The sequence below is a fragment of the Clupea harengus genome, chromosome 20, assembly GCF_900700415.2.
Source record: "Clupea harengus chromosome 20, Ch_v2.0.2, whole genome shotgun sequence".
Lineage (NCBI taxonomy): Eukaryota > Metazoa > Chordata > Actinopteri > Clupeiformes > Clupeidae > Clupea > Clupea harengus.
This window is the reverse complement of record NC_045171.1, coordinates 10,869,458-10,892,779: the sequence shown is the minus strand read 5'-3', so window position 1 is coordinate 10,892,779 and position 23,322 is coordinate 10,869,458. Positions and strand designations below refer to the sequence as shown.

The 23,322-nt window shown below is 40.9% G+C and overlaps 2 protein-coding genes across 5 annotated transcripts in view; both read right to left on the bottom strand.

The window, feature by feature from the left end:
• Nucleotides 1-434: 434 nt before the first annotated feature.
• On the bottom strand, nt 435-6,960 carry LOC105903347 (arrestin domain-containing protein 3-like). Its single transcript, XM_012831086.3, has 6 exons — nt 6,592-6,960; nt 3,541-3,601; nt 3,215-3,362; nt 2,915-3,011; nt 2,547-2,803; nt 435-2,336 (listed from the first exon to the last, which is right to left on the bottom strand). Exons 1-6 carry the CDS (start codon nt 6,845-6,847, stop codon nt 1,626-1,628), a joined length of 1,530 nt encoding a protein of 509 aa, XP_012686540.1. The 5' UTR covers nt 6,848-6,960; the 3' UTR covers nt 435-1,625.
• Nucleotides 6,961-20,003: 13,043 nt separating this feature from the next.
• rnf130 (ring finger protein 130) overlaps nt 20,004-23,322 on the bottom strand; it is a 41,807-nt gene continuing 38,488 nt past the window's right edge. For 3 of the 4 annotated variants that reach the window (XM_012832229.3, XM_012832215.3, XM_012832237.3), the window contains exons 9-10: nt 22,497-22,590; nt 21,502-22,307 (exon numbers count right to left, since the gene is read on the bottom strand). In XM_012832229.3, coding sequence (XP_012687683.1) covers nt 22,292-22,307; nt 22,497-22,590 — 110 coding nt within the window. In that variant the 3' untranslated portion in view covers nt 21,502-22,291. Of the gene's footprint in view, nt 21,376-21,501; nt 22,308-22,496; nt 22,591-23,322 lie in introns of those variants that run through there. The other variant, XM_012832221.3, reaches the window with a different exon arrangement.

Here is a 23,322-nt window from a genome sequence, read left to right as displayed (position 1 = left end):
CGATTAATTTGTGTGGACGGACTGGGCACACACAACATCTTTTGAGGGCAGGCTACCAATGTTCACCATGAACTACCCCTCTGACATACCAGGTTTCATTTCTGTAGCCTTTTTTTTTTTGCACAGATAAACTGATTCACAGAAAGGCTCAGACAGAAGTAAGAAAGTGGTTTCTGTGGCCCACATAGAATAGGGCGATTTACCAGTATGCCTTGCTTTGTGCCCCATTTCCTTATTTTTGACCATACCCACCAGAGACTAAAGCCCCGCCCCGCCTGTACTGCAAAGTATCTGTAAAGTCCGCAGGTCAATACCAGAAAATAAATCCTGATAGTATGAACAGGTCCGTGTACTTTTGTGTTCTTTCCTTTTTTTTGTAATAGGAAAGTGAATTATTGGTTTTCTGACAAACAGAAGAAGAAGATACAACTGTATTTTCCTTGAACGATAGTTATTTTATTTAAGATTACAAATATGACAACTATTTTACCGTTTAGATTGTAACATTTAATTTTCTACTAGGCCTACACATGGCTGTGACCCGGAACAGTTTGACCAAAGTTGCGATGAATTATTCGGCCTCTACACCCTAAAAGTATTTAGGAGAGCATGAGACTCATTTTAAAACAGAGAATGCTGCACAGTAATGAAGTTGTCTTGTGAAGTTTGACCTTGTTGGTTTTATTTGTGAACAGATTTAACTATCATTTATCTATTGACTTATGTTCAGTCTCTATGACATCTTTGCAACAAGCACAGTTGTCAGAACAGCAGAGGAATATCAGAGGTTAAACGTACTACAATAAATACACGTCAAGGGCTACCAATAAATATCACCACATTACTGTTAATATATTTTTATTTTGCAGACAAAACCCTGGCAACAGTGTACCGAGCGGCAAATTTACATGCGCGTATGTAGTCCACTACATTTATGAAACTGCTTGCAGAGGTAAGTTTTGGGCCAGATCAAAGATTCACTTTCGTGAACATTGCAAAATAGTTAATTTGGCCTTGGAAGAGGTCTGCGCTCTCAGTGTAGCCTAGTTCCTTTAAATGTACTACTAAAAAATAATATTAGAGGGTTACTTTGTTAAGTTGGGCAGCAACGATTGCACCTTTGATTTACATAAAGTATACACAATGTACTAATATGTTTGTTGATGCAAGTCATAGACAATTAAATTAATTCTAAATAACATGCAGCTTGTGGTTGATATAAAACACACCCTTCTATCTTCATAGGCAAGGGAAGGGGCAGTCTCATATGAAAGTTACTAGGGACCACCATTAATTCCAGTGCAACAGAGCTAATAGAGAACATGAATATGAAAGGTCTCTAGGGCTTTAATATACAATTAAAGCTAGGCTAATGTTCATTATGTATCAGGGTTAGTAACCCATGTGTTAACTACTATTTCCTTTTGCCGGATTGCTTTACATTGAACATGTTCTGTAACTCCATTGAAATGACAGATGACATATTTGTTTGCAACAGTACAAACAATTTGTTTTTGTATGAAATGTGTTTATTTGTGATGGATTGATTGAATGAATATATTGATGTCATCACACTGACCACTCCTGTGTGTGACTTAGGCACTTAAGAAATAGGCCGTGGTTAGTTAGGACGGAGGTTTAGTTGGTGTGGGATCCGAGGCAACTGAGGTTGGAGGGCCCTCTGGTGCCGGTACACTGGGGAACACCATATCGTAGGAAGGGGGATCATACCCGGGGTTGTCAGACGTCAAAGACTGTGGCGCACTGGGGGATGACAAGAATGAAGGTGCAGAAGGGTATTGCGGAGGGGCACTTAGGGTTGACAGAAAATCATGGCTAGCTGTTCCGGGAACGTACGGTGGTGCAGTGGGAGATGAAAGAAAATCAGGTGCAGGTAGCGTAGGGTACAAGGGCGGAGCAGTTGGCACGGGATGTGTCACCTGGTCATACTGTGGGGGGGGCAGTTGGTTGTGTGGATTTGGTTGCATTGGTGGAGGAACAGCTGGTACTGGATATGCTGCTTGATTGTAGAATGGAGGCGGATGCACAGCTGGTACCGGATATGCTGCTTGATTGTAGAATGGAGGCGGATGCACCGCTGGGTTGGTTGTTATTGGGTGCACTGCTGGAGGATGAAGCCCTTGGTCTGGTGGGTACAAATAACGAGGCGGTCCCAAGGCACCTGGTGGTGGAGGCTGGTTGTTCCACTGGGAGTGGCTGCCGTGGCCAAAGGGCGATGGCGCCCCTGACACCCTAGGACCATGTCTGCATGTCGGCAGAATGACCATGGGGAATTTGATCTCTGGGTCTGAACCATATGGCACATCAATGTAGACCTGTAAAAAGATGCCAGTGTTTGAACTAAACAAACATTCCCAGAACAGCATCAGACTGCATTCATTTCTGAAAGCCTGCAAGTAATGCATTTATGTCAAAAGACTACCTGTAAGTACTCTTTATGTACGAAGAGGATACGCATTGTTTCTCACAGTTATGTAGCATATAGTGTCTTAGACACTATCCAAAGTTATGGGTAGTTAAGGTACCTTTAATTTGTATTCTACTCTGATGATCTTGCAGAACAAAACTGTTGGGGGAATAGCGTTGGGGATCATCAATTCCTGGGTCACAGTTTGATGATCTTTAGATGGGATCGGAGCCCCCTCCTCTTTTAAAATGGTGCTTCGTTCTATTTTTGTGGATGAATGTGCAATGTATGTGACTTTCTTGTCGAGTCTGTACTTAGGTTTGAGATTACGGGAAGATGCGTTTTCAATCTCTGCTTGAACGATAAGCATTTCTCCTAAAAAAAAGAAACAAAATCAAGAATTAACAGGGTTTTTTTTTACATTGAAATATATCTTCAGCTTAGCACCTGCACACATTTTTATAGAGAACATGTATGGTTCCTTACCTGGTCTGTATCCTGTCTTTTCAATGTGAACTTTAAAAGAAAGGCTACCAGAGGAGAATAAATTCATCTTCTTGTCTCTTTCTCCAAACTGGGGCGACTGCACAAGAATGACATAGAATAGAATAGAATATAGATGACATAGAATTAGGGAATACAAAAATGTCCCACAAGGGAGCACTGTAGAGCAAAACTGGTCCCAGATGACAACTACTGCACACTGGTTGGACGTGAACATTTTTACATCTATATTCAGTCATTTGAAAATGTACTATTTTGTTCTCATCTGATCATGACACTCACCTTTAGCTGAGCCGTGTCTCCACCCAACCTGGTTGCAAAGTTTATTTTGGCTGACGCTTTCTTTTTCATTTTCCAAGATCGCTTCATCTTTGCCTCCAGTTTGTATCTAATGTTGCCATGGTGCCCCTCAAAGGCTGATGGGAAGTTCCTTGAAACACAATTTAAATCAGAGAAAAGACCACCAAGTTATACCACTACAGCAGAAGGGCTTGCACTGAATTAGACTTGCACAGTATGTGTGTGGATGGGGTGGGAGGGATAAAGGTTGTATGCAAGATATGAAATCTGATCTGTTACATCCTGATATCTCTTGCTCATCATCTTACCCTTCAGGAATCTGGAGGCAGAATGGATACTCATGCGTCCCAGGGATCACCGTAGTATTCTCTATTCAGAATGAAAACAAATGTATCTTTGAGGCATGCTCCGTAAGGCAGAGATGAAACAATATGAACAGATATAAGTGACCGGAGAGTCTTTGGACATTTGGACCCTGTTCACACCTTGTATTAACAAGCGTCTTTGGTGATCTGATCACAAGTAGTCTGCTCAGTGGTAGACGCGTTGAGATCCTTCGCTCAGACCACATTCAGAGGTGGTATATGGCCACATTCTTTTAGCAGTGTGATCACAGATGTGTCCAGGGCCACATTTAAGGACTGCCTACTCAACTGACGTCCTCAGTTTAACTGACGGCGTAATAAAAAAAAGGAACATTGTTCTTTTTAAAATTTTGAAAACCCATAGAGATATATTACCCGGCGATTTGGTTTGCCTGGAACATATAAACGATTGCAGTAGGCTAAAATGTTATAATCTTCTTTTAATGTTTTTTTTTTTTTTTTAACATTAGCCTTGGCTAGTCATGAATTTTGCCATGTGACTGTCTACTATCAGTTCCTTATATTGTAGAGAGAGATTGGGTACTGGAGCCCTATTGGCTAGCCTATGCTGCTAAAAGACTGGGCCTTCTCTTACACTACTAATTAAAGACACAAACCGCAAAACCAAAAATCATACACTTACTTTCTTAAAGCAGCAATAAGGAATTCTGTTCCAAAACTAGGACGCTAACTACCTAAAAGGAATGCAAGCAAACCACCAACAGGCAGTTGACACTGATAGAAGCTTGCCAACCCACTAACTGGTGCCTTCTGGCAGTATAGCTGGCAATGTCATGCTGTGAAAGCTTTTCTTCCATTTTTTTCTTCTAAGGGGTTCCCACCAGGAAACAAAGAACTACGTAGTGCATATCCTGGATGGCTAGTGGGAAAGACACAGGTGTTTATCTGTCCTTCACATGACCATATACTATCAAAATTAATTTGAGGATGGTACCAAAACGAGTTGCCTATAAAACCATACCCCAAAAATTGTCAAATTGTTGCATAGTGTTACTTTAATATAAAACTAATATGTATAATAACAAAACAATCGTAGATTATAATATAGTCCTACTGTGTAACCTATTGAATAGGCGAATCAATGAATCTCGGCAGATATGCACACAGTTAACTTTCTACGCACATTCCTATAGGCCCGTGTGTGTGGAAATTTCGAGAAGGTAGGCTACTGCTTTGAGTGTGTGTGTGTGAGCAAGAGTGAATGGGTGAGCTGGGCTCAGGGTGTCGCAGATAATATTTTAATGCTTTAGAAAACATGAATTACTGTCAGCAAAGATTTGTGTGTGTGTAGATAAAGCTTAGCATTGTGTCTTTTCAATGAAGTTACACCTTGGATTTACTTTCAGTGATCATCTTTTCTGAAGCAAGGCTCTATTCTTGACTAGCTGAATAAGTTGAAAACACATTACGAAAACTTCAAATATCCCTTCAAGTTCAAGTATCCCTATGATTCTTAAGACCTGTCTTAAATTAACCCTCTACCGATTTTCAAAATGAAATAGACATCCATGTTTTTTCTAAAACTAAACGTGTCACTTTGACGCACTAGCTAAGGTTGTAGGTTATTGGTGTCCAGGACACTTAAATGAAACTGTGAGATGACAGTTAATGATCCAAACGCAAATATTCATGTAAACTAAGGGCATGTAGGCTATACACTCCCCACCCCTCTTTTTTTAGACATAAGGGTTATTTTGTCTTCATCCCTGCTTGCTGTTTTCCGCCAGTTACAATCAATAATACATTTGGTTGTTGCAAGTGAAAATGATGCATGTGTTTATTTGCATTTAGAGTAAGATCACTCAAGTAGATAGGCATTCTAATGCCAGGTGTGAACTGACATACTTAGCTGTCCAACTGTGATCAGATCACCCAAGATGCAGGTTAATATGATATTCATCTAGTCACTGGTAATTATTATGATAATAATAATAATGACAACAAGAAGAAAAAAGTAAAGTTAAAATAAAATTTCCATCAAATGATCAATTCATCATGTGCATCATTTTACATTTCAAGCCAATAACAAAATGGTCTTAGACATAAAACCGTATGGCAATTATCCCTTTTCAGCCATTTATAGTGTAAAACCCTACTCCCCTCCTACAGCTCATAATACCTGGATTCACCTTAATATTACATAAAACCACATGGTTATCCATTCTTCCGCACCACTTTTTACATTTTGAGCAAGGAAACCCCTGGATATCCATATTAGGCCACACTACAAACAACAGATATATAAAAAAAAACACTGTTGTACTACCACATATTACAATTGGTGTAACATTGGCTTATACAACATGGCACAATTGAGAACATTTAGAAATTTGACAGACCATGAAAGAATTTTCCCATAACACAGGGTGCTTAGCATATTTAAAAAAAAAAATTTAAGCAGTTGTGTTCCCGAGCCTGTTTGGAATGTCAAGCATTCCAACACCCAGATAGCCTATATGGTCAGTGTATTATGAAGATAAACCCAGACACGTCTCTGTTCCACGATTTCAGGCACAAGGACGTAATATTAACACAGAAAGTTAATCTGAAAAGGTGCTTGATCTGATAGCGGTGCCTGCCTCTGTCCACACAGCACTGTGTTCAGTGGTCTGGTTCGTTCAAACTTATCGCTCTTCTCATGTACACATGCTTGTCATGAATCATGCCTTTCGTCTGTGAGCGTAACTACAAAACGGTCACATTATTGCAGTCCATGTTTATGTTAAAATGAAAGCGTTGTGCGGATGCCAACCTGACATTCACACGTTCATGACAAGACATGACTGCAGAGAGCTTTACTGGCCTTATTTCAGGCCTCATCTTGGCCAACCACAGTCCCGGCAAAATAGCCTACAACTCTTAAAGAGGTCTCACACACTGCTGCAAAGCCTACATCCGCAAGAAACACGAATGCAACTTTTTTGTTTTAACGGTAGCAGTTTCTTACAACTAAACAATGTTTCGCTATCTTACCAGTTTCCTCTGATATTAACACCTGTTTTAATTTGAAGTATTTCTCGTGAGCTGAATATGTTCGGTCGTCATCGCCATGACGCTCGGTCCAGCGGACGTCTGCATCTCCCTTGACTTTAATGAAAAGATATTCTATCTTGGCTTCCTTTCCAAGCTGCAGTACCACGCGTCCTTTAACATAATCCCCACATGTGAAAGTGTTGTCTTCGTTTACGGCGTCGTAGCTCACTGAAAAATCTTTAATAGTTCCCGGCATTGTCAGTTAGAGAGAAGAGGGACGTCCCAAACGAACATAGTGTCCTTCTCTATTTCTGTCCGTCGCTACTGTAGTGAGCCCCGCTGAAGAGGGTGTGCTTGTGTAGTAGCCAACATGAGCCCCCTGTGACGTTTCTGCCCCTAAAGGCTGCACTTGAAACTGCACCCTTCGAAGTAGGCTACAGCCCAAGTCAGATAACTGCAGTGCATTCATGGCAATCGTAACATTTGAACCCGGAAAACAGAGGTGGTCCTGTTGCAGTCACAGAACTCATAACAAATAAATAGTTCCTGGAGCACATTGGGCAAGGAGGTGCTAGCTGTTAAAACTAAACTAAACAAAACAAAGCACAACAAAGCATTACTTATTTACATTTAATAATCAGAGCATTCACAATAATCACTCAAAATCAGCAGGGGCGTGTAGAAAAAGCAGTTTGCAGATTGCAGCTCTCTCTCTCTCTCTTGTTGTCCCTTCACTTGTTATTTCCCTTCTGTCTGTGGATTGTTACCATGGGGGAAATTAGATTATCCTTAAAAAATGTATGGAGTCGAATTAGTTTCTTAATTCACAAATAAATCACGTGATTAAAAAATGTATTTCGTGATTCACAAATAAAAGTTGTGCGATTGTAAATTAAGAATTTAATCTGACTCCATAATTATAGTTATATTTACAATTGCGAAAAGCAAGCCGAATCGCCGATTTTTTTTTGGTCGACGATATCATATACTTAGACTGCACCAATCGACATGAAACTTGGCATGATTGTAGTCCCACACGGTTTATACGAAATACAAGGTGTTCCCAGATGGGCTTGTCCCTTCGTGCTGGTGCCCCTGGAGTGCTACAGGCTCAAAGCACTTTTTGGGCAATAGCAACCGTCGACAACCGTTTCACCAAAAATCAATGAATGTGCTTACCGTTACTTCCGACGGTATACACATTAATGTTTAGCTAAATATCTGCAGCTCTGTGGTTATTACTTGGGTGCGTCCATTTTTTTGTGTAGTAGTTGGTAATCTCTCCAACTTTCACATACGAATCCCATGAATGTATTAGGTAAAAACAACATCAGATGTGTAACACATTTTCATTCACAGTCATCTACATTCAGTCTTCCATAACGCTAATGTAAGTGGTGGTGGTGGTAAGGGTGTGGTGTATTTCCACCAGACAGGCTGCTGCGTGAACCTCCATGAGAGGTGAGAGAGGTCTCATGCCAATTAACCTGACTATGAACTATCCTTGCTATCTCTAGCTTAGGGAACCATTTGAACAGTTCATAGCTGCTGTGTAATATTAACTCATTTTAATATGAAGTGAATGTGAACCTGTGTTACAGAATTTCTCCATTCCTTTGGCTCATTTCAGGAAACAGAAATGACATTCTCAAAACAACACTGGGCACTTGTTCACAACAGATTGGAATTTCTCATTCCTTTAATCAAATTGCAATTGTATTAACACATCCTTGAAAATGACAAGTACAATTGCCTACAGTTTGCACAAATTTCAAATGATTTAGCACATCTTTTACAACAATTGCCTTCAGTTAGCCCAATTACCAATTGAATATATCTTGCTGTTCTAAACTGACTGTTGCTTCTCAGTCAAGTGGTTGTTCTCTGCAAAACATGTTGGCATAATTTTCTTGTGTACTACATCATCACCTGCACAATAGTTCACTCCTCTGTCAAAATCTTTCAGGCACATAATACCATGAAAAACATCATGGTATATCCTGTAATCTGGATCTCTTGGATCATCGGCTTAATTTTCAGGTGCAACTAGAACTTTACTTATCAAGGGGGAGTTTCACACATCCGATCATCTATCACACAGTAAGTTTAGTTAGCTGACAGGTGCCATCCAGGAGTATACATGCTTCCATCAAATATCTAGAGCTTGACCAAGTTCAGTACAATTTATGAACATGGAAGCACCTGGCCAGGGAAACAACCAAGGGCAACTGCCAGCTCGAGGAAGAGGAGGAAGAAGAGGAAGAGGAGCAAGGGTGCATGGTGGTGGAGGGTCTATGAGCATCGGGCTCAAGACCAGAGGTCCCTGCTCCAGGCAATGGATGCTGCTTGTGATGATGTCACAGCAGATCAGTGTAGGGGATGGTTGCGGCATGAAAGACGATTCTTCCCCCGTTGCATAGCAAGGGAGAACATCAGATGTGATGTCGATGAAAATCTGTGGCCAGACAGACAGGAGCGCGAGGATGAGCAGGAGAGTGAGGACAACAACTAGTGAAACTCCAGCTTTGCTTTACTTTCTTACTGTATGTGTTGTTAGTGTAGGCTATACATCATTTTAGTTTTGTCTGTCTGTGCTTATTGTATGACAGTATATTGTGCTGTACACATTTTCTGTTACTGTTACCACGATGTATGGCAATTACTGTAACAATTTCCATGGCAGTATGAGTGCAATATGTGATGTGAAACCTTGTAGGCTACTCTTGAATTATTCTTTTTTCTGTTTGATACACATAGTATTCTGGAAAGAAAACATCTACTACAGTAACCATTCAGTGTCAAAGGACTGAGCCAAGATTGAAATGTGCACATGAGGGATATTTGTATGGTCCACTGCCATACTGACAAAACATCTAAACGTTTTGACCTGCAGTGTTTACACAATGCCAAAGGGACTTTTCATTTTGGGGGCATTGACTATTTGTATGAGAAAAGGAATTAGTTTTGACTGATGAGTTGTCTGTTTTGGGAGAGATATGACCTTTCGCAGGTGTGCCATAGTGTTTTGCTAAACCATCTAGGTTATTTTGGAAAATGTATTTAAAGCTTTGAGAATGTCCTTTTTTTCTGAGAGATGAGCCACAGCAATCGAGAACGAACTTTTCATTTTGGGGCACTGACTATTTATATATGAGAAAATGATTTGGTTTTGAAGCTTGAGTTAACTGTTTTGGGTGAGATATGACCTTTTGAAGGTGATATATGTAGTTGTGCTGAACCATATAGGCTATTTTGCCAAATGCACTTAGAGCTTTGAGAATGTAATTTCTGTTTCAAGAATTGAGCCAAAGCAATGGAGAAAAACTGTAATATGAAGCTGCACAGGCACTAACAGGTTCTACCTGTTGTAGCTTTTAAACTATCCTAGCTATCTCTATTTTATGGAACCATCTTAACATTTGCCAGCTGCTAATGTGTGATGAACTCATGTTAGTATGTGTGAATACGAACGTATTAATATGAAGCTTCACGTGCTTATTATAATTTTGTCAATTAAATCGAGGAGATTAAAACATCAGCTAGATAACTAGCTATCATTTCATGCACATGGAAATCTTCCAGGGATGGGCAACTTTAATGATAGAGAGGGCCACAATTTTTCTTCATCACCAGAGGGCCGCGTAGGACCGCGCACTTCCACTTATCAGATATGAGAACGCTACCATTTTAAATACACAATACAATACGGTGTGCGTGTCCATAACAACAATACACTACAACATGGAACTGATTCGGAGCGGTAAAGGAAGCATTTTTAAGATTTTAGAAAATGTATCTGCGGGCCGCACTAAGCGAGGAGGCGGGCCGCACGTGGCCCGCGGCCCGCCAGTTGCCCATCCTTATCATAGGCTAATCTGCAGGGAGTGGTCTGTTTACTTACCAAAATCATTAGGTAAGGGTGGTGTAAGACAGGAATGGACCTTTGGAGTGGAAAAACACAGAGGGCTATCTTTCTCTGTTAGGTGCTAGTTTATTGTGCACCGAACACACATTGCCCAGAGGCTGTCGCAATTGTTGATCTTCCCACCCACCTGTAGAGACTTATCTCAGACCTCTGTCTCTGGTTCTCTCTCCGTACTTTTCCGTGCTGAGGTGAAACTAGGGACAGAGAAATGAATGTAAGAGTGTTAAACTGAAATGTTACATTAAAAGATGATTTTTGTATAATGTTTGAACTTGTGGGAAAATATTCAAAGATCCAGGAGTATTCTGTTTCCAGATCTCCCTCACAACCGTGTGAGTAGTCACTTCTAAGCAACCAGGTATGTTCAGGTTCTCTAAGTGTTGGGATGTTTCGTGTGTTTCTTTAGAGTTATAACTTTAGATTATTCACTTTATACTTGTTGAATTTGTAAACTGTATTAGTAACATGTACCTGACATAATACATTTTTAAGTTCTGACCCACTATGGCCTCTGGTAGAAATTCTTAACTAGAGAAGTACTCTTAGGTAACGGTGTTACCACAAACGACTGGCTAGAGGTAGTTCCATACCCAAAGCGGCCACAAGTGTAAGACTTTGAGGTACCTGGCTAGCTCAACTGGACTAGACATGCTACAGCAGAACTGTTAATTATATTATATAGCGGTGGATTGCCGACCAGCCTTTGCACTGGATCAAATCCGAATACGATATTTGTACGACGGGCGCAAGGCTGTAGCATGTCTAGTCCAGGTGAGCTAGCCAGGTACCTCAAAGTCTTACACTGTCACTGAACCAAGTCGAACTAACATGCTGTAAGGTCCCGTAACAGCACTGTAAGACCTCTGAGTTAGACTCCAGAATAGTTACAGCTTGTGTCCGTGGAATATGTCAAGATGTCAAGAGGGTTGCAAAATTCCGGGAATATTCAAAGTTGGAAACTTTCAATAGGGATTTAATGGGAATATACAGGAATTAACGGGAATTAATGGGAAATTTTGGGGCTATTTATACTAACTGTATTTGCCTTGTCATATTACAGACAATGGGCCTCATTCTCGAACATTGGGCCTCATTCTCGAAACGCAGTTAAGTTTATTCTGAACTCCACTTACGATTTTTTTTGGCATTTATGAAAGTTCTCTCATCTGGGATTTATTCTGAACTTCAGAAGACTTTCAGAACGCGAAATAGCAGTCATAAATCGGCCAGAGTTTTCTCAAATGCGATTCCTCAAAAAAACACAAGATGCTGCACTTGGCCGCTCCATGTTAGAAGTGTTAAGGGCTGAATTTGTGAGAAATCATTGGTGACATGTGTTACGCCTCTCCCTGTAACTATTTATTTTTGTGAAAACATATCATGAAATGTATGAATAGATGCTGCTAGAAGTTTGTCTCGCTGTGACTTTTTCAGGTTTTTTTTTTTTTTAAACTATAAACCTTTTTCAAACTTACACAACAAATGATGCCTACTGCCTCACCTGAAACCAGCCCTATATATCTTTAAATATGCCACTGATGTGGTTTGACATGTTTCCCAAGTAATGCTTTTACCAAATTTCTCAACAACCTGTCTGTCCGCTGATGAACAATAAAAGGGCAATAAAACCTGCACATTCTTATTTCATTTTTTCATTGTGAATTTACTGTGTCCATGCTGCAGTACCATATCCTGGTTCTATTTGAGCCCTGTGAAACAGACCAGACCGTGGCTGAGACAGTCGTAGGCAATTAGCCCACAACCGTGACCGATGCTGAGCAGGTCGCACGTTCATCCCAACATCAGATACAAAGACAGGAAGCAAGGCTGAGACTTAATTGCTTAAAGATTATCTGTGTTTAGACAGTGATTGAAGGTAAAACAGATTGTTAAATAAAATAGTAAACATTTATTTAAATTAATTAAATGAGACAATATGTTTGCAGGACAGTTATCTCTTGAGAAGTCTGTGAAAGCCTACTTAGCTGTGAAAGAACCCCTTGATTTGGTCTTCTCTTAATCAACTTATAATATCTATCATTTATGGAAAAGGCAAAAAGAAATCCCTTTTTCTAATCAAGATTTTTAAATCCCCCAATACTAATGATCCAATCAGTTAACTCAACTGAGATAAGTGAGGCAAGCACACATCCTTTTTTATCAGGGATTCAGTTAATCTGTTTTTCTACCACAGGTGCGTACTAGTATTGTGAAGCAAAGTATCACATTTTTAAAAGAGAGCTCTGTTGGTTGGAGACTCTGTAAACGCAGAGACCTCTGACTGCCTAAGGATCGCTGAGATAAAAGGGACAAATGACTCAAAGAAAATGGGACAGTTGTGCTGCTGTGAAATTATTGGCCACTGGCTAATTTCCTTGTTTTATCCCTGTGCTTTACCATATAAACTATGTCCATAGTGCCTGCTTGAAAACCCTAGTGAAATGCTCACAAAGGCAGCTTTGTAGTTGTATCCTGCTGATCATGTTCCATGGTTGGGCAGTCATGTTGTGTTTAGCACTTGTGGGGACATGAGGGTCAAAACTTTGCATGTCGGCTGTGACAAAATGGTACGTTTTTTTCCCCCGGAAAAAACACTGTTCCATAATGCAGTTAAGACGCAATCTTTTGTTACATAACAAGATACGTTAACCTACAGCTAGGTAAGAGGCTAGCTGTACTGGTGTCTAGGAGTAAAACACTAACCAGAAACTTTTAGGACCCGTCCAGTTTAATCCGCACACAAATACATGATCCAGTTTAACTGTCATATCATATCATATAGCTTAGGCTCTTTCACTGCGCTCTGTTTGGCACATTGCCTCTTCTTATTGGTGCTTCCAGCAGTTCATCTACAAATGAATACTAGTGATACTGTCGTCTCTATTGCAGACCCATGCAATTCTCAATCAGCGATTCAAAACCAGGATATGAAGTTCTCACAGATTTATTGTAGGATTTAAGCCACAATAAAGAGATGAATTCTGGAAATAGATCTGCCAAATACATTCACGCCAAGATATTTAAAAGGTTACCTAACACCTCCGACCTATGCCCTGTTTGGTTGGCCCCAACAGCCAATTAGGTTTGACCTCCCATCTGACCCCAATCAAATCAGAAGGCGATACTGTATGTAATACCACACCCATTATTTCCCGTGGGTCAATTTGAGGTTACGCCCCCTTATTTCAAATTCCAATGGTTTAATTCTAACCCCCGTTGTATCTAAATCAATGGGTATTCTGTAAATCCATTTCTTATTTATTTTATACAAAAATATTCTAACATATCCCCCCTTTATGTCCACCGGACATACTAAACTATATTTTTCATAACTATAACAAGTACACACTATCAATATACTATACAATAAAACGAATACAGTTGAATTCCTATTCAACAAAACCAAATTTTAACCTTATTTTAAAAACCACATGCACTCCATCTAACTTAATTCTACTAACCCCCTTACAGTTTAACACATTCTCACTAGGGCACTCCTGAGTGAGCTCACAATAATATTTACAGAAACCACTAGGGCAGTCCCAGATGGACAATATACATTCACATAAAAAACATACAAATAATACAAAAATTCATACAAATATACAAACAATAAACATCCGGTTATGTGTGCAATGTTGTGCATATTGATACAGTCCTAATATGTATGAATGTCCTTGTGTGCAATGGTAGAGTTGTAGCAAAAGTCCCACAACAAACATATTCTCATAAATCCCACTGATGATTTCAACTCTCCATGAGCCTGCCGGAGAATCAGAGGTTACGTCTGCGGTCGCCCACACGGCCGCCCTGCTGGCGAGGCAGGCTAGCACTTGACCCTGGCGTGTTTGCTGTGATCCTAGACACCGTGATCTGGTCATCCACGTTAACGTGCCATGATGAAGTCAGGTTCGCCACCTGACCCTTCTTCACTACTCACCTCTGCTATGACCATGCTATGTGTTCCATCAGTTCCCTTCCCCCAAGAGTAAGAAACATCCATTCACTGCAGCATTTCCATGACCTTACCAGCCTCTCACCCAGGTCAAGCAGCTGCATCCGAATGCTCCCCATTCTAACCCTGATAGGCGAACTGCATTGTGGTTATCCCACAACCTTGTGGTCTTGAAGCTCTGCAAAAAAAGATTGTACAATAATACACACTTGACCCTTGACCTCTCACCCCCATTGGCCGGAGGCTCTTTTCATTTAAAACCTCCACCTATACCCAGTCTCCTGACTGGATCCGTCCATATGCGTCCACCTGTGTATATATAATCTCAGAATTAGAAACAACAGATACACATAATATCCACACACAGTCTGGATATGCTCCAGAAGTGTGTAATATGATTGCCAAAGTTTGCAGTGCTTCACTCCATACTACCCACAAATTCCTTATTGTTATACTAAAACCATTCCTGAAATGCAAAAAACTAAAATTTCACATATACAAATATACTTACCATCTCTCAGTTTTGGTCCTGTCCTCAGACATACCTCAACCCATCATATAAACCCATCCATTACAATACCTATATTTTAGTTATCCCTTTTCATATCTATGTTGTACATGACTACCTGTACAACTACACCTTCCAGTGTAAAATATTCCCAGATGGGACTGATCCTGCCATGGGATTCAGCGGCAATATCCCTGGCATTCCCTGAAATATTTACCGCTGAGCTCAGGCTACCAAGTGATATAATATTCCTGAGCCATAAAAGAGATTAAAGGAGCATGTCAGTGGGTACCCCATATATACCCACAACCCCATAAAATACCCCAAGGTTTTATCCCTACTCCTTATCTCTTATTATAGATGCTACAAACATAGCATTATGCAATTTTTTATCCCGAACCTCCCGTAAGTAGGGTGACCAAAACCCTATATCCAAAATGTTCTCTTAATCCTTCCCCCTTGTGTACTTAAAACCAAAGAGTGCGCACAAATCAACAGAGCTAATAACTTGTGTGGAGCTACCATGTGGCCTTCTTGGCACCTCCACAGTTTATCAAGTCCCGTTTTTAAAGAAAAAACGTTGCAAGTTTTAAGAGGCTTCGCAAATCTCATTTAACTGGTTGCAACCCAATGAATTACTCTGTTAGAACAACACATCCAAAGTTGAATCTCTGCGGTTCATTTATGGAGGACTTTATCGGACTATATTCCTTTTTCCACGCAGGCATGAATCACACAGTATTCACTTATTAGCAAAATCTGCTTACCTTTCGTTAATGGCGCCTTAACAGAATACGAGTTGATTCAGGCCGCGTTTCAGCAATGCCGCCGGAGTCCTTTTTCTAATCGCGATTGCAATTCTCAATCAGCGATTCAAAACCAGGATATGAAGTTCTCACAGATTTATTGTAGGATTTAAGCCACAACAAAGAGATGAATTCTGGAAATAAATCTGCCAAATAAATTCGCGCCAAGATATTTAAAAGGTTACCTAACACCTCCGACCTATGCCCTGTTTGGTTGGCCCCAACAGCCAATTAGGTTTGACCTCCCATCTGACCCCAATCAAATCAGAAGGCGATACTGTATGTAATACCACACCCATTATTTCCCGTGGGTCAATTTGAGGTTACGCCCTCTTATTTCAAATTCCAAAGGTTTAATTCTAACCCCCGTCTAATGTACATCAATGGGTATTCTGTAAATCAATTCCTTATTCATTTCATACGAAAATATTCCAACAATACAGTTCATTGTCACATACATTCCACTGTGCTCTACTTCAGCAAATTTGACTTGTATTGTAGATGGTATTTTTCTCGGCAGCGACACTTCGTTAATTAAGCCCTGAATATAACCTTGAAAACAATCAGCTATGGCAAATAGATCTCACACCCAACTCAGTAAATATTGAAGCATGTATCATGTACTATATATGTATACTATATATACATGTATGTGTAGATGACCATATAGAAGTAGGAGTTTGAATCTGTGTATGGGCGGATCAGTATGTATGTATGTATGTATGTATGTATGCATTAGGATATGTCTGAGTTGTTTAGTAATCAGAAGGTTGCTAGTTTGAATCCTCTCTCTGCCTTACTAAGTGTGTAAGTGTCCTCCTTCATAGTTTATTCATTAATTATTATTTTCATTAAATGGTGAAATATTGAATAACTCAATTACCTGCAATTCCATGAAAGCCCTCTTTGATTGCATTTACTCAGATATGGCCAGGGCATGTAATGAACACATCCATACGTTTCTTAAGCGCCAAACAAACTTTACGAACAGCACTGCATGCAGCGGCTTTCACTGTACAAAAATGCTCGGCTGAGTGTGGTGTTCGCAATATATGGCTTGAGAAGGTCTTGTAAATAAATTATTCCTTGTCGACAGAATCGATAGCGCTCATATAACAAGTCATCATGATGTGATAACGGATCTTGGCGATCTCAAAGAACTCTCTCCCTATATAACGCTAATCTAACTAATATCGCTCCTTCATCAATGGGATCTCTCAGGAAGGAAGCTGCCATTTTTTTCTGGGGGAGTGGCAAGCTTATCCAGCTCACTTAATTGATTGATGTGTTGCTATGGTGATTTAGCCAAAGTTGCTTAGAGGAACCGAAAAGGCGGACTTATGTTATCTTATCCTGAAAATTATCTCGGTAACTCGCTAAGCGAGGTACGAGGAATGGGGCCCAGGTATGTGAAAAGCATTAGCTAAAACGCACACATACAAACGACACACCCAGCATGACCAGGTAAGTAGCTAATAACAGTGTCACAGGACAGCCCGTAGGCTACACAGTTTGCATGTCTTACGTCGTCATGGAGGAATTATATCATAGCAATGAGTGCAACATAGACACTGAAGGCAATATGTTTCAACGAGTAAATAGTAAACCTATGGACTTGCCAGCACTCGGTCATGCCACATAAGGTAGGGAAAGTGCACACAGTGTACAGCGACATCGGCTACAGTAACATCACCATAATACATCGCACCCAAACATGTCATAATGAAGTCCCAAGTTCCCCATCTGAATCTTACTAGAAGCCAATCACATTGCCAATCAAGCATCTATACTCTGGAACATTGGATATGTATTTAAGCAATCAGGGTGACTAAAGAGATATGTAGTGGTGGGCCTCAAGAAAGTTTTTAGTGCTATGCCTTTTTATTTGCGATTCGATTTCCACAGACTGTATCAAATAAAGGAGGAAGGAACTTAGAGAGTTAATGGTCATTATAAAACAATTGGGTTCTATTGAATTATTTCGCTGTTTCTGATTGGAGGAGAGACGTTCCATGAGTTGGAATATCCCAGGACATCCCAACTCGGACTTTTCACAGCTAATAATAAATCACTCCGCGATGAAACATTCTATAGCACGTTGATACAATTAAGCGATAACCGTTAATTCAAAGTTCTTATAATTCCAAAAGACGTTGACAATGGAACTATTTTTTTTGTTGCGGAGAAACAATGGGGAAATAAAAAAATTTTAATCAATAACTTTGTGTTTAAATGTGAATTGGTTGACTATAAAATTGTTTTATAAAAGCAATATAGTACTCGTGCGAGCGGGGTAGGTAAGGGATATTCCCACGGGTGTTGTTGCCTGCGCCACTCGGCCTCCGGCCTCGTGGCTATGGCCGAACACCACCCGTGGGAATATCCCTTACCTACCCCACTCGCACTCGTACTATACTGCTTAAGCATCAGGCACCATGCAGCTTCTCCAAACCAACAAATAGGCGACACTGCAGGTATCGGGAGTCTTGACCCTGAAAGGTTTTAAACACGTAAAAACATCTCCATTTTTGATGCAATACTTCACACATGAGTAGTACACCTATGCATATAAAACAATCCAGTCACTGTCCACAACTTGCAAAGTGTGGTAGAATCCCCCTGAATGCAGATTCATTTCTGTGGAAAATAAGACCTGTTAGCACATTATGCATAGACAATGAAAATACAGCCCACACATGGCAACTTCCTCCAACCATCAGTTACTCCTGCATTGCTTTGGAGAATCCCCACTAGGCACATTATGGCATGTTTACCCCATTGGAAGGCGTCAGTGAGGTGCACCTGTGAGGAGAATCCCCACTAGGCACATTATGGCATGTTTACCCCATTGGAACGCGTCAGTGAGGTGCACCTGTGAGGAGAATCCCCACTAGGCACATTATGGCATGTATACCCCATTGGAACGCGTCAGTGAGGTGCACCTGTGAGGAGAATCCCCACTAGGCACATTATGGCATGTATACCCCATTGGAACGCGTCAGTGAGGTGCACTGGGAGGAGCGCTCTACTGAAGGGCCACATGACTCATGGTCCACATGGTGTTGCCAAAAGCCCTGACCAGGTTAGGTGCCCATGCCAGCCTACCAATTAAAACCACCAATTTGTGAGGATCACATCGTTTGTCTGTGTAGACTCATCTCCCATGTTTTGCCTCTATATTCAGTTTTTGGTCTCCCTGTGAGGGACTATTCTGCTTGATGAGAACTAGCTCCTAAGATATAGTGTGTGAAGGCAGATGATGTAACATAACACTAATTGTAGCTGCTGCATCAACACTGCACTGTGGAGCAAGTAGACTGCTCCTGGTTGGAAGAATTACTCAAATCCCAGAAATTATGATTAAAACAAGGCCATTCCCTCATCAATCTTCTAACTAGTCCTTACCGAATTCAATTTCAAAACTCGTACTTGATGGTCTTGTTTATTTTCATAAATGTGTAGGTGGCCTCACCTTTTGGCATGATGACATCATTAATCTATACAGTTGCGCCACACCCTATCATAACTATGTGGACAGGTATCATTAACAATTTTGATTGGGATTGGCAGAAGCTGATATATTTACTGAAACCATTAGCTAAGCGTGGCTAACTATTGTGCAAGCGTGTGAATTCCATTCTGTGTACCTTTATCACATTATTTTATTACAATATTTTTAAATTAAGTTTACTTAAAATCATTGAACCTGGCGTTCTTGATGGCAGTGGAGTATTAGACATGTGTTACGCCTTTCCCTGTTACTGTGCCTGTATCACCTGTATTTAGTTTTGGGAAAACATATCATGAAATAAAGGAATAGATTTAACTTAAGATGAGTTTGTCTGATTTTTTTTTTTTTTAAACCTGAAAAAAAGTCACAAACTATAAACCTTTTTAAAACTACCACAACAAATGATGCCTACGGTCTCACCTGAAATCAGCCCTATATAGCTTCAAATATGCCACTGGTGTGGTTTGACATGTTTCCCAAGTAATGATTTTACAACATTTCTCAAGTCTGTCTGCTGGTGAACAATAAAAGGGCAATAAAACCTGCACATCCCTATTGCATTTTTCCATAGGGAATTTACTGCGTCGGTGTTGCCATAGTGAATTTACTACGTCCGTGTTGCAGTACCCTACGTCCGTGTTGCAGTACCCTATCCTGTTTTCCCTTTGAGCCCTGTGAAACAGACCAGGCCGTGGCTGAGACAGTCGTAGGCAATTATAAGAAGTTTAATGCTGAGGCAGTATGTAACACACTTAGGCCACAACCATGACCGCTGCGGAGCAAGTCACACGTTCATCCCAACATCAGATACAAAGACAGGAACACAAAGAGACAGCATGGAACAGAGGACACCCTCCACCCCATTCTCTGGGAACGACGAGAAGGACAAACAGCGCGTAGAGGCCACTTGAGATATATAGTCATACATATATATATGTATATATGCAAATACCGTATATATATATACTAAGTCCCCATATAGGAGACACACTGGAGATTCGTACTCGCTGAGGGTATTTCATTAGCATCTCTTTAAATATACATTTAAAATGCTTTTCTTTAGATATATACAGAGAAACACTGAGGGTGAGGGGGGTAATGCTGTTTGTTCAGAGGAGTCCCAAATGCTGATTCCTAGTTATTAGTGATGTCTCTGTCTCCCTCCATCCATCTCGAAAAATGAGTAGAATAGAGGAGTGGAAAGAGGCTGGCCAAGTACACAGGTCAACTTGACAAAGCCCTCCTCATCACCAGCACAGAAAATACAATACAGCCAGACACAGTCCCAGTCTGCTGTTTTTGCATTTTTTTTTCTTAACACTGCCATCAGTTAAAACAAAGAGCTTCTTTTTTTGACCGAGTGAAAAGGAGGGAGAGAGAAGAGAGAGAGAGAGAGCAGACGATCGTTTACTAATGTACACGTAGTAGGCAAGAAGCTTTTAAAACACATAAAATCCAAGAGCTGATTTAGTTTTTTGTTTTGTTTTTGGAACCGATGTAAGGTCTAGAGCAAGGGGTCACTCGAAGGTCACTTTCAGCAGTAGCCTCACCTAAGAACAGAATACAGAAACAAAAAAAAAAGTCTTTTGCAAACCAAAAAAATAAAAATATTCCAGAGGGTAAGAGAGGTCGAGAATCTTCGGCTATGTGTGTGTGGAGGAGTTTTGAGTGTTTTTGGTGAGGCTGAATCCCGTTTCGGCGAACAATCCAGCCCCGAACCATCTCATGCTGTTCGCAGTTACATTCTGCACTCTTAAAAAGGTTGCTGTAGTCGGTGTTGGTTTGTTGTCATCCCGTCACCTGTGATGAGGCGCCTCTGGTGTCACTGTCACATGTCTGTTTCCAAACGAGGCCTCATCACCGGACGGAGGGATGAGAGGATGAATCAAGGAGGCCGGGCGGAGAACGGGTCGGGATTGGGGAGGTTGGGGGGGTGGGGGTTGTGAGGGCTGGGGTACCAGTCTGAACCTCACGACTTGTTTTCGTCGTACAGGTCCAGCGAGGCCTGAATATCAGGAAGCTCCATCTCACAAACGACATTTCGTGGTGACAGAGAATTTCGGTTGAAGAAATGCCCACCTGCACAAAGAGAAAGAGGGAAGTATTAAGGGCCTGCTTTGTATGTATGTAAAGCATATTAGAATATTAATTAACACAATGAAAAAGTAAAATAGTGGTAGGGAAAAAAGCAATAAAACAAATCAATTCAACAGAAAAATAAAATAAAACATTTATTTCCAAAGAAAACAAAAAGCAATTAACATTTGTCAATCAGGCACACAAAATGCAGTGAAAATTCATCAATAAACATACATTAAGAACACACTTCAAAGACAAGAATGTATGTCTGGTCATGGTTACCAAGGAGACATTTTCAGAACATGGTTTCCCTCTTTACTTGCCCGTAATTCTTTCCCCTTGGGTTTTAGAGGCATGACAATAAAACATTGGTAGATACTACTCCACACCACAGTGTGACAATGAGCAAAATATCACCACTATAACAAAGAACAAATTGGCTGGATTAGGGCGATACTATTCTAAGGTATGATAAAACTCTTCTGTTTCCTCCTGTAAGAACATGGTGTGCCACTCAATAGTGACACCCAGTGGCATTATTTTGCATTGCAAGAATACATTAAGCAGTCATGACAATCTACAATCATAACTGGTATCTGTTCAAGGTCAATCCGAATCCGCTATATCATCAACAGTCACTGACACAAATCCCAGTTATGTATACCTATCCCTATTACACACACATATTTAAATATCTACATGGCAGTGGACACAAGAAAGAACAACAGTAAGACACTGTACAGAGGGTATCAACACATTTAATTGATCCAAAAGCTTTTGTTTTCAAACATCTAAAAATAGGCACAGTGGATAAAAGTTCAGAGAAGCAGCACAAGACATGGCACGGTAAAATGAGGACAGTGGGAGACGGCGCAGAAAGGAAGGCTTCGCTTTTCAAAATACTGACGGGCTTCTCTCAGTTCACCTCCACACTGGAAAGCAAGAGAGAGAAACACAGAGCCTGAGCATCTGGAATAATAACAATATTTAATAGGTACAAACAACTTATAAAAATACTTAATTTTAATGATGAGTTAGGTGTAAGTAGTACACAAATATGCATTCCTTCAGATAGATAAGTGTAAGAGATGAATACGTGTCGTGTCGTGTGAGGTACTCACTAGTAGCTTGGGTAGCTGGCCGTGGCCTTGATGATCATGTAGCAGAGTGTGAGGGCACTGAGCAGGCCAAAGCTGGCGATTATAAACCACTCTTCTGTCAACAGAGGAAAGGAGGAGGGGGGGGTCACTGATGGGTGTGGGGGGTGTGGGGGTGTGGGGGTGGAGGACAACTGGGTTCCCCCCCCCCCACCTGCCTGGCGCTCGGCAGCGGAGGCGGTTGGCAGGGCGGGGGGTGTTTGGGAGTCAGAGACCCGAGTTGCTGTGGCGACAGATGGATGGCGAAAAGGGGGGAAGAAGAAGTTGCGTAGGCAGAGAGACGGCGAAAGAGGAGGGTCCACTGCGGGGGAGGAGATGAAAGCGCCAGCGAGTAGAGCAGTGGAGAGCAGCGAGTAGATCAGTGTAGAACAGCGAGCAAAGGAGCCTGGAAAAATCCCAGGGGCTGCAAGACTTCACCCAACAGAAAGAGGAGAGAAAAGCAGTATATTCTCACCCACTCACTCACTCAGACACACTCACAGACACTCACAGAGACACACACACAGACACACACACAGACACACACAGAGGCACACACAGACATACACACAGAGACACACACACTACAAGATCCGTCTCTTCTAAAGGGAAGGCAATAGAGACGGCTTGACAGAACCCCTGTGTGTGAGCACAAAGAGAAGAGGACTATTGTAACAGACAGAGTGAAACCCTCGAAACGAATGGTGTCACATTTATGCATTTGCTGAATGAACATTTACAACATCTGAGTAGAACTGCTTACAGGAATAGGCAAGAAAAGACAGATAGAGTGAGAGGAAGAGAAAGAGAG

What these genes read in the sequence shown, in the direction of transcription:
- LOC105903347 (XM_012831086.3), bottom strand. Translation starts at nt 6,847, where the DNA reads ATGCCGGGAACTATTAAAGATTTTTCAGTGAGCTACGACGCCGTAAAC. An exon ending in TGCCTCCAGATTCCTGAAGG is followed by an intron (nt 3,363 to 3,540) that starts GTAAGATGATGA and finishes TTGTGTTTCAAG; the next exon opens with GAACTTCCCATCAGCCTTTG. An exon ending in GAGTAGAATACAAATTAAAG is followed by an intron (nt 2,337 to 2,546) that starts GTACCTTAACTA and finishes ATCTTTTTACAG; the next exon opens with GTCTACATTGATGTGCCATA.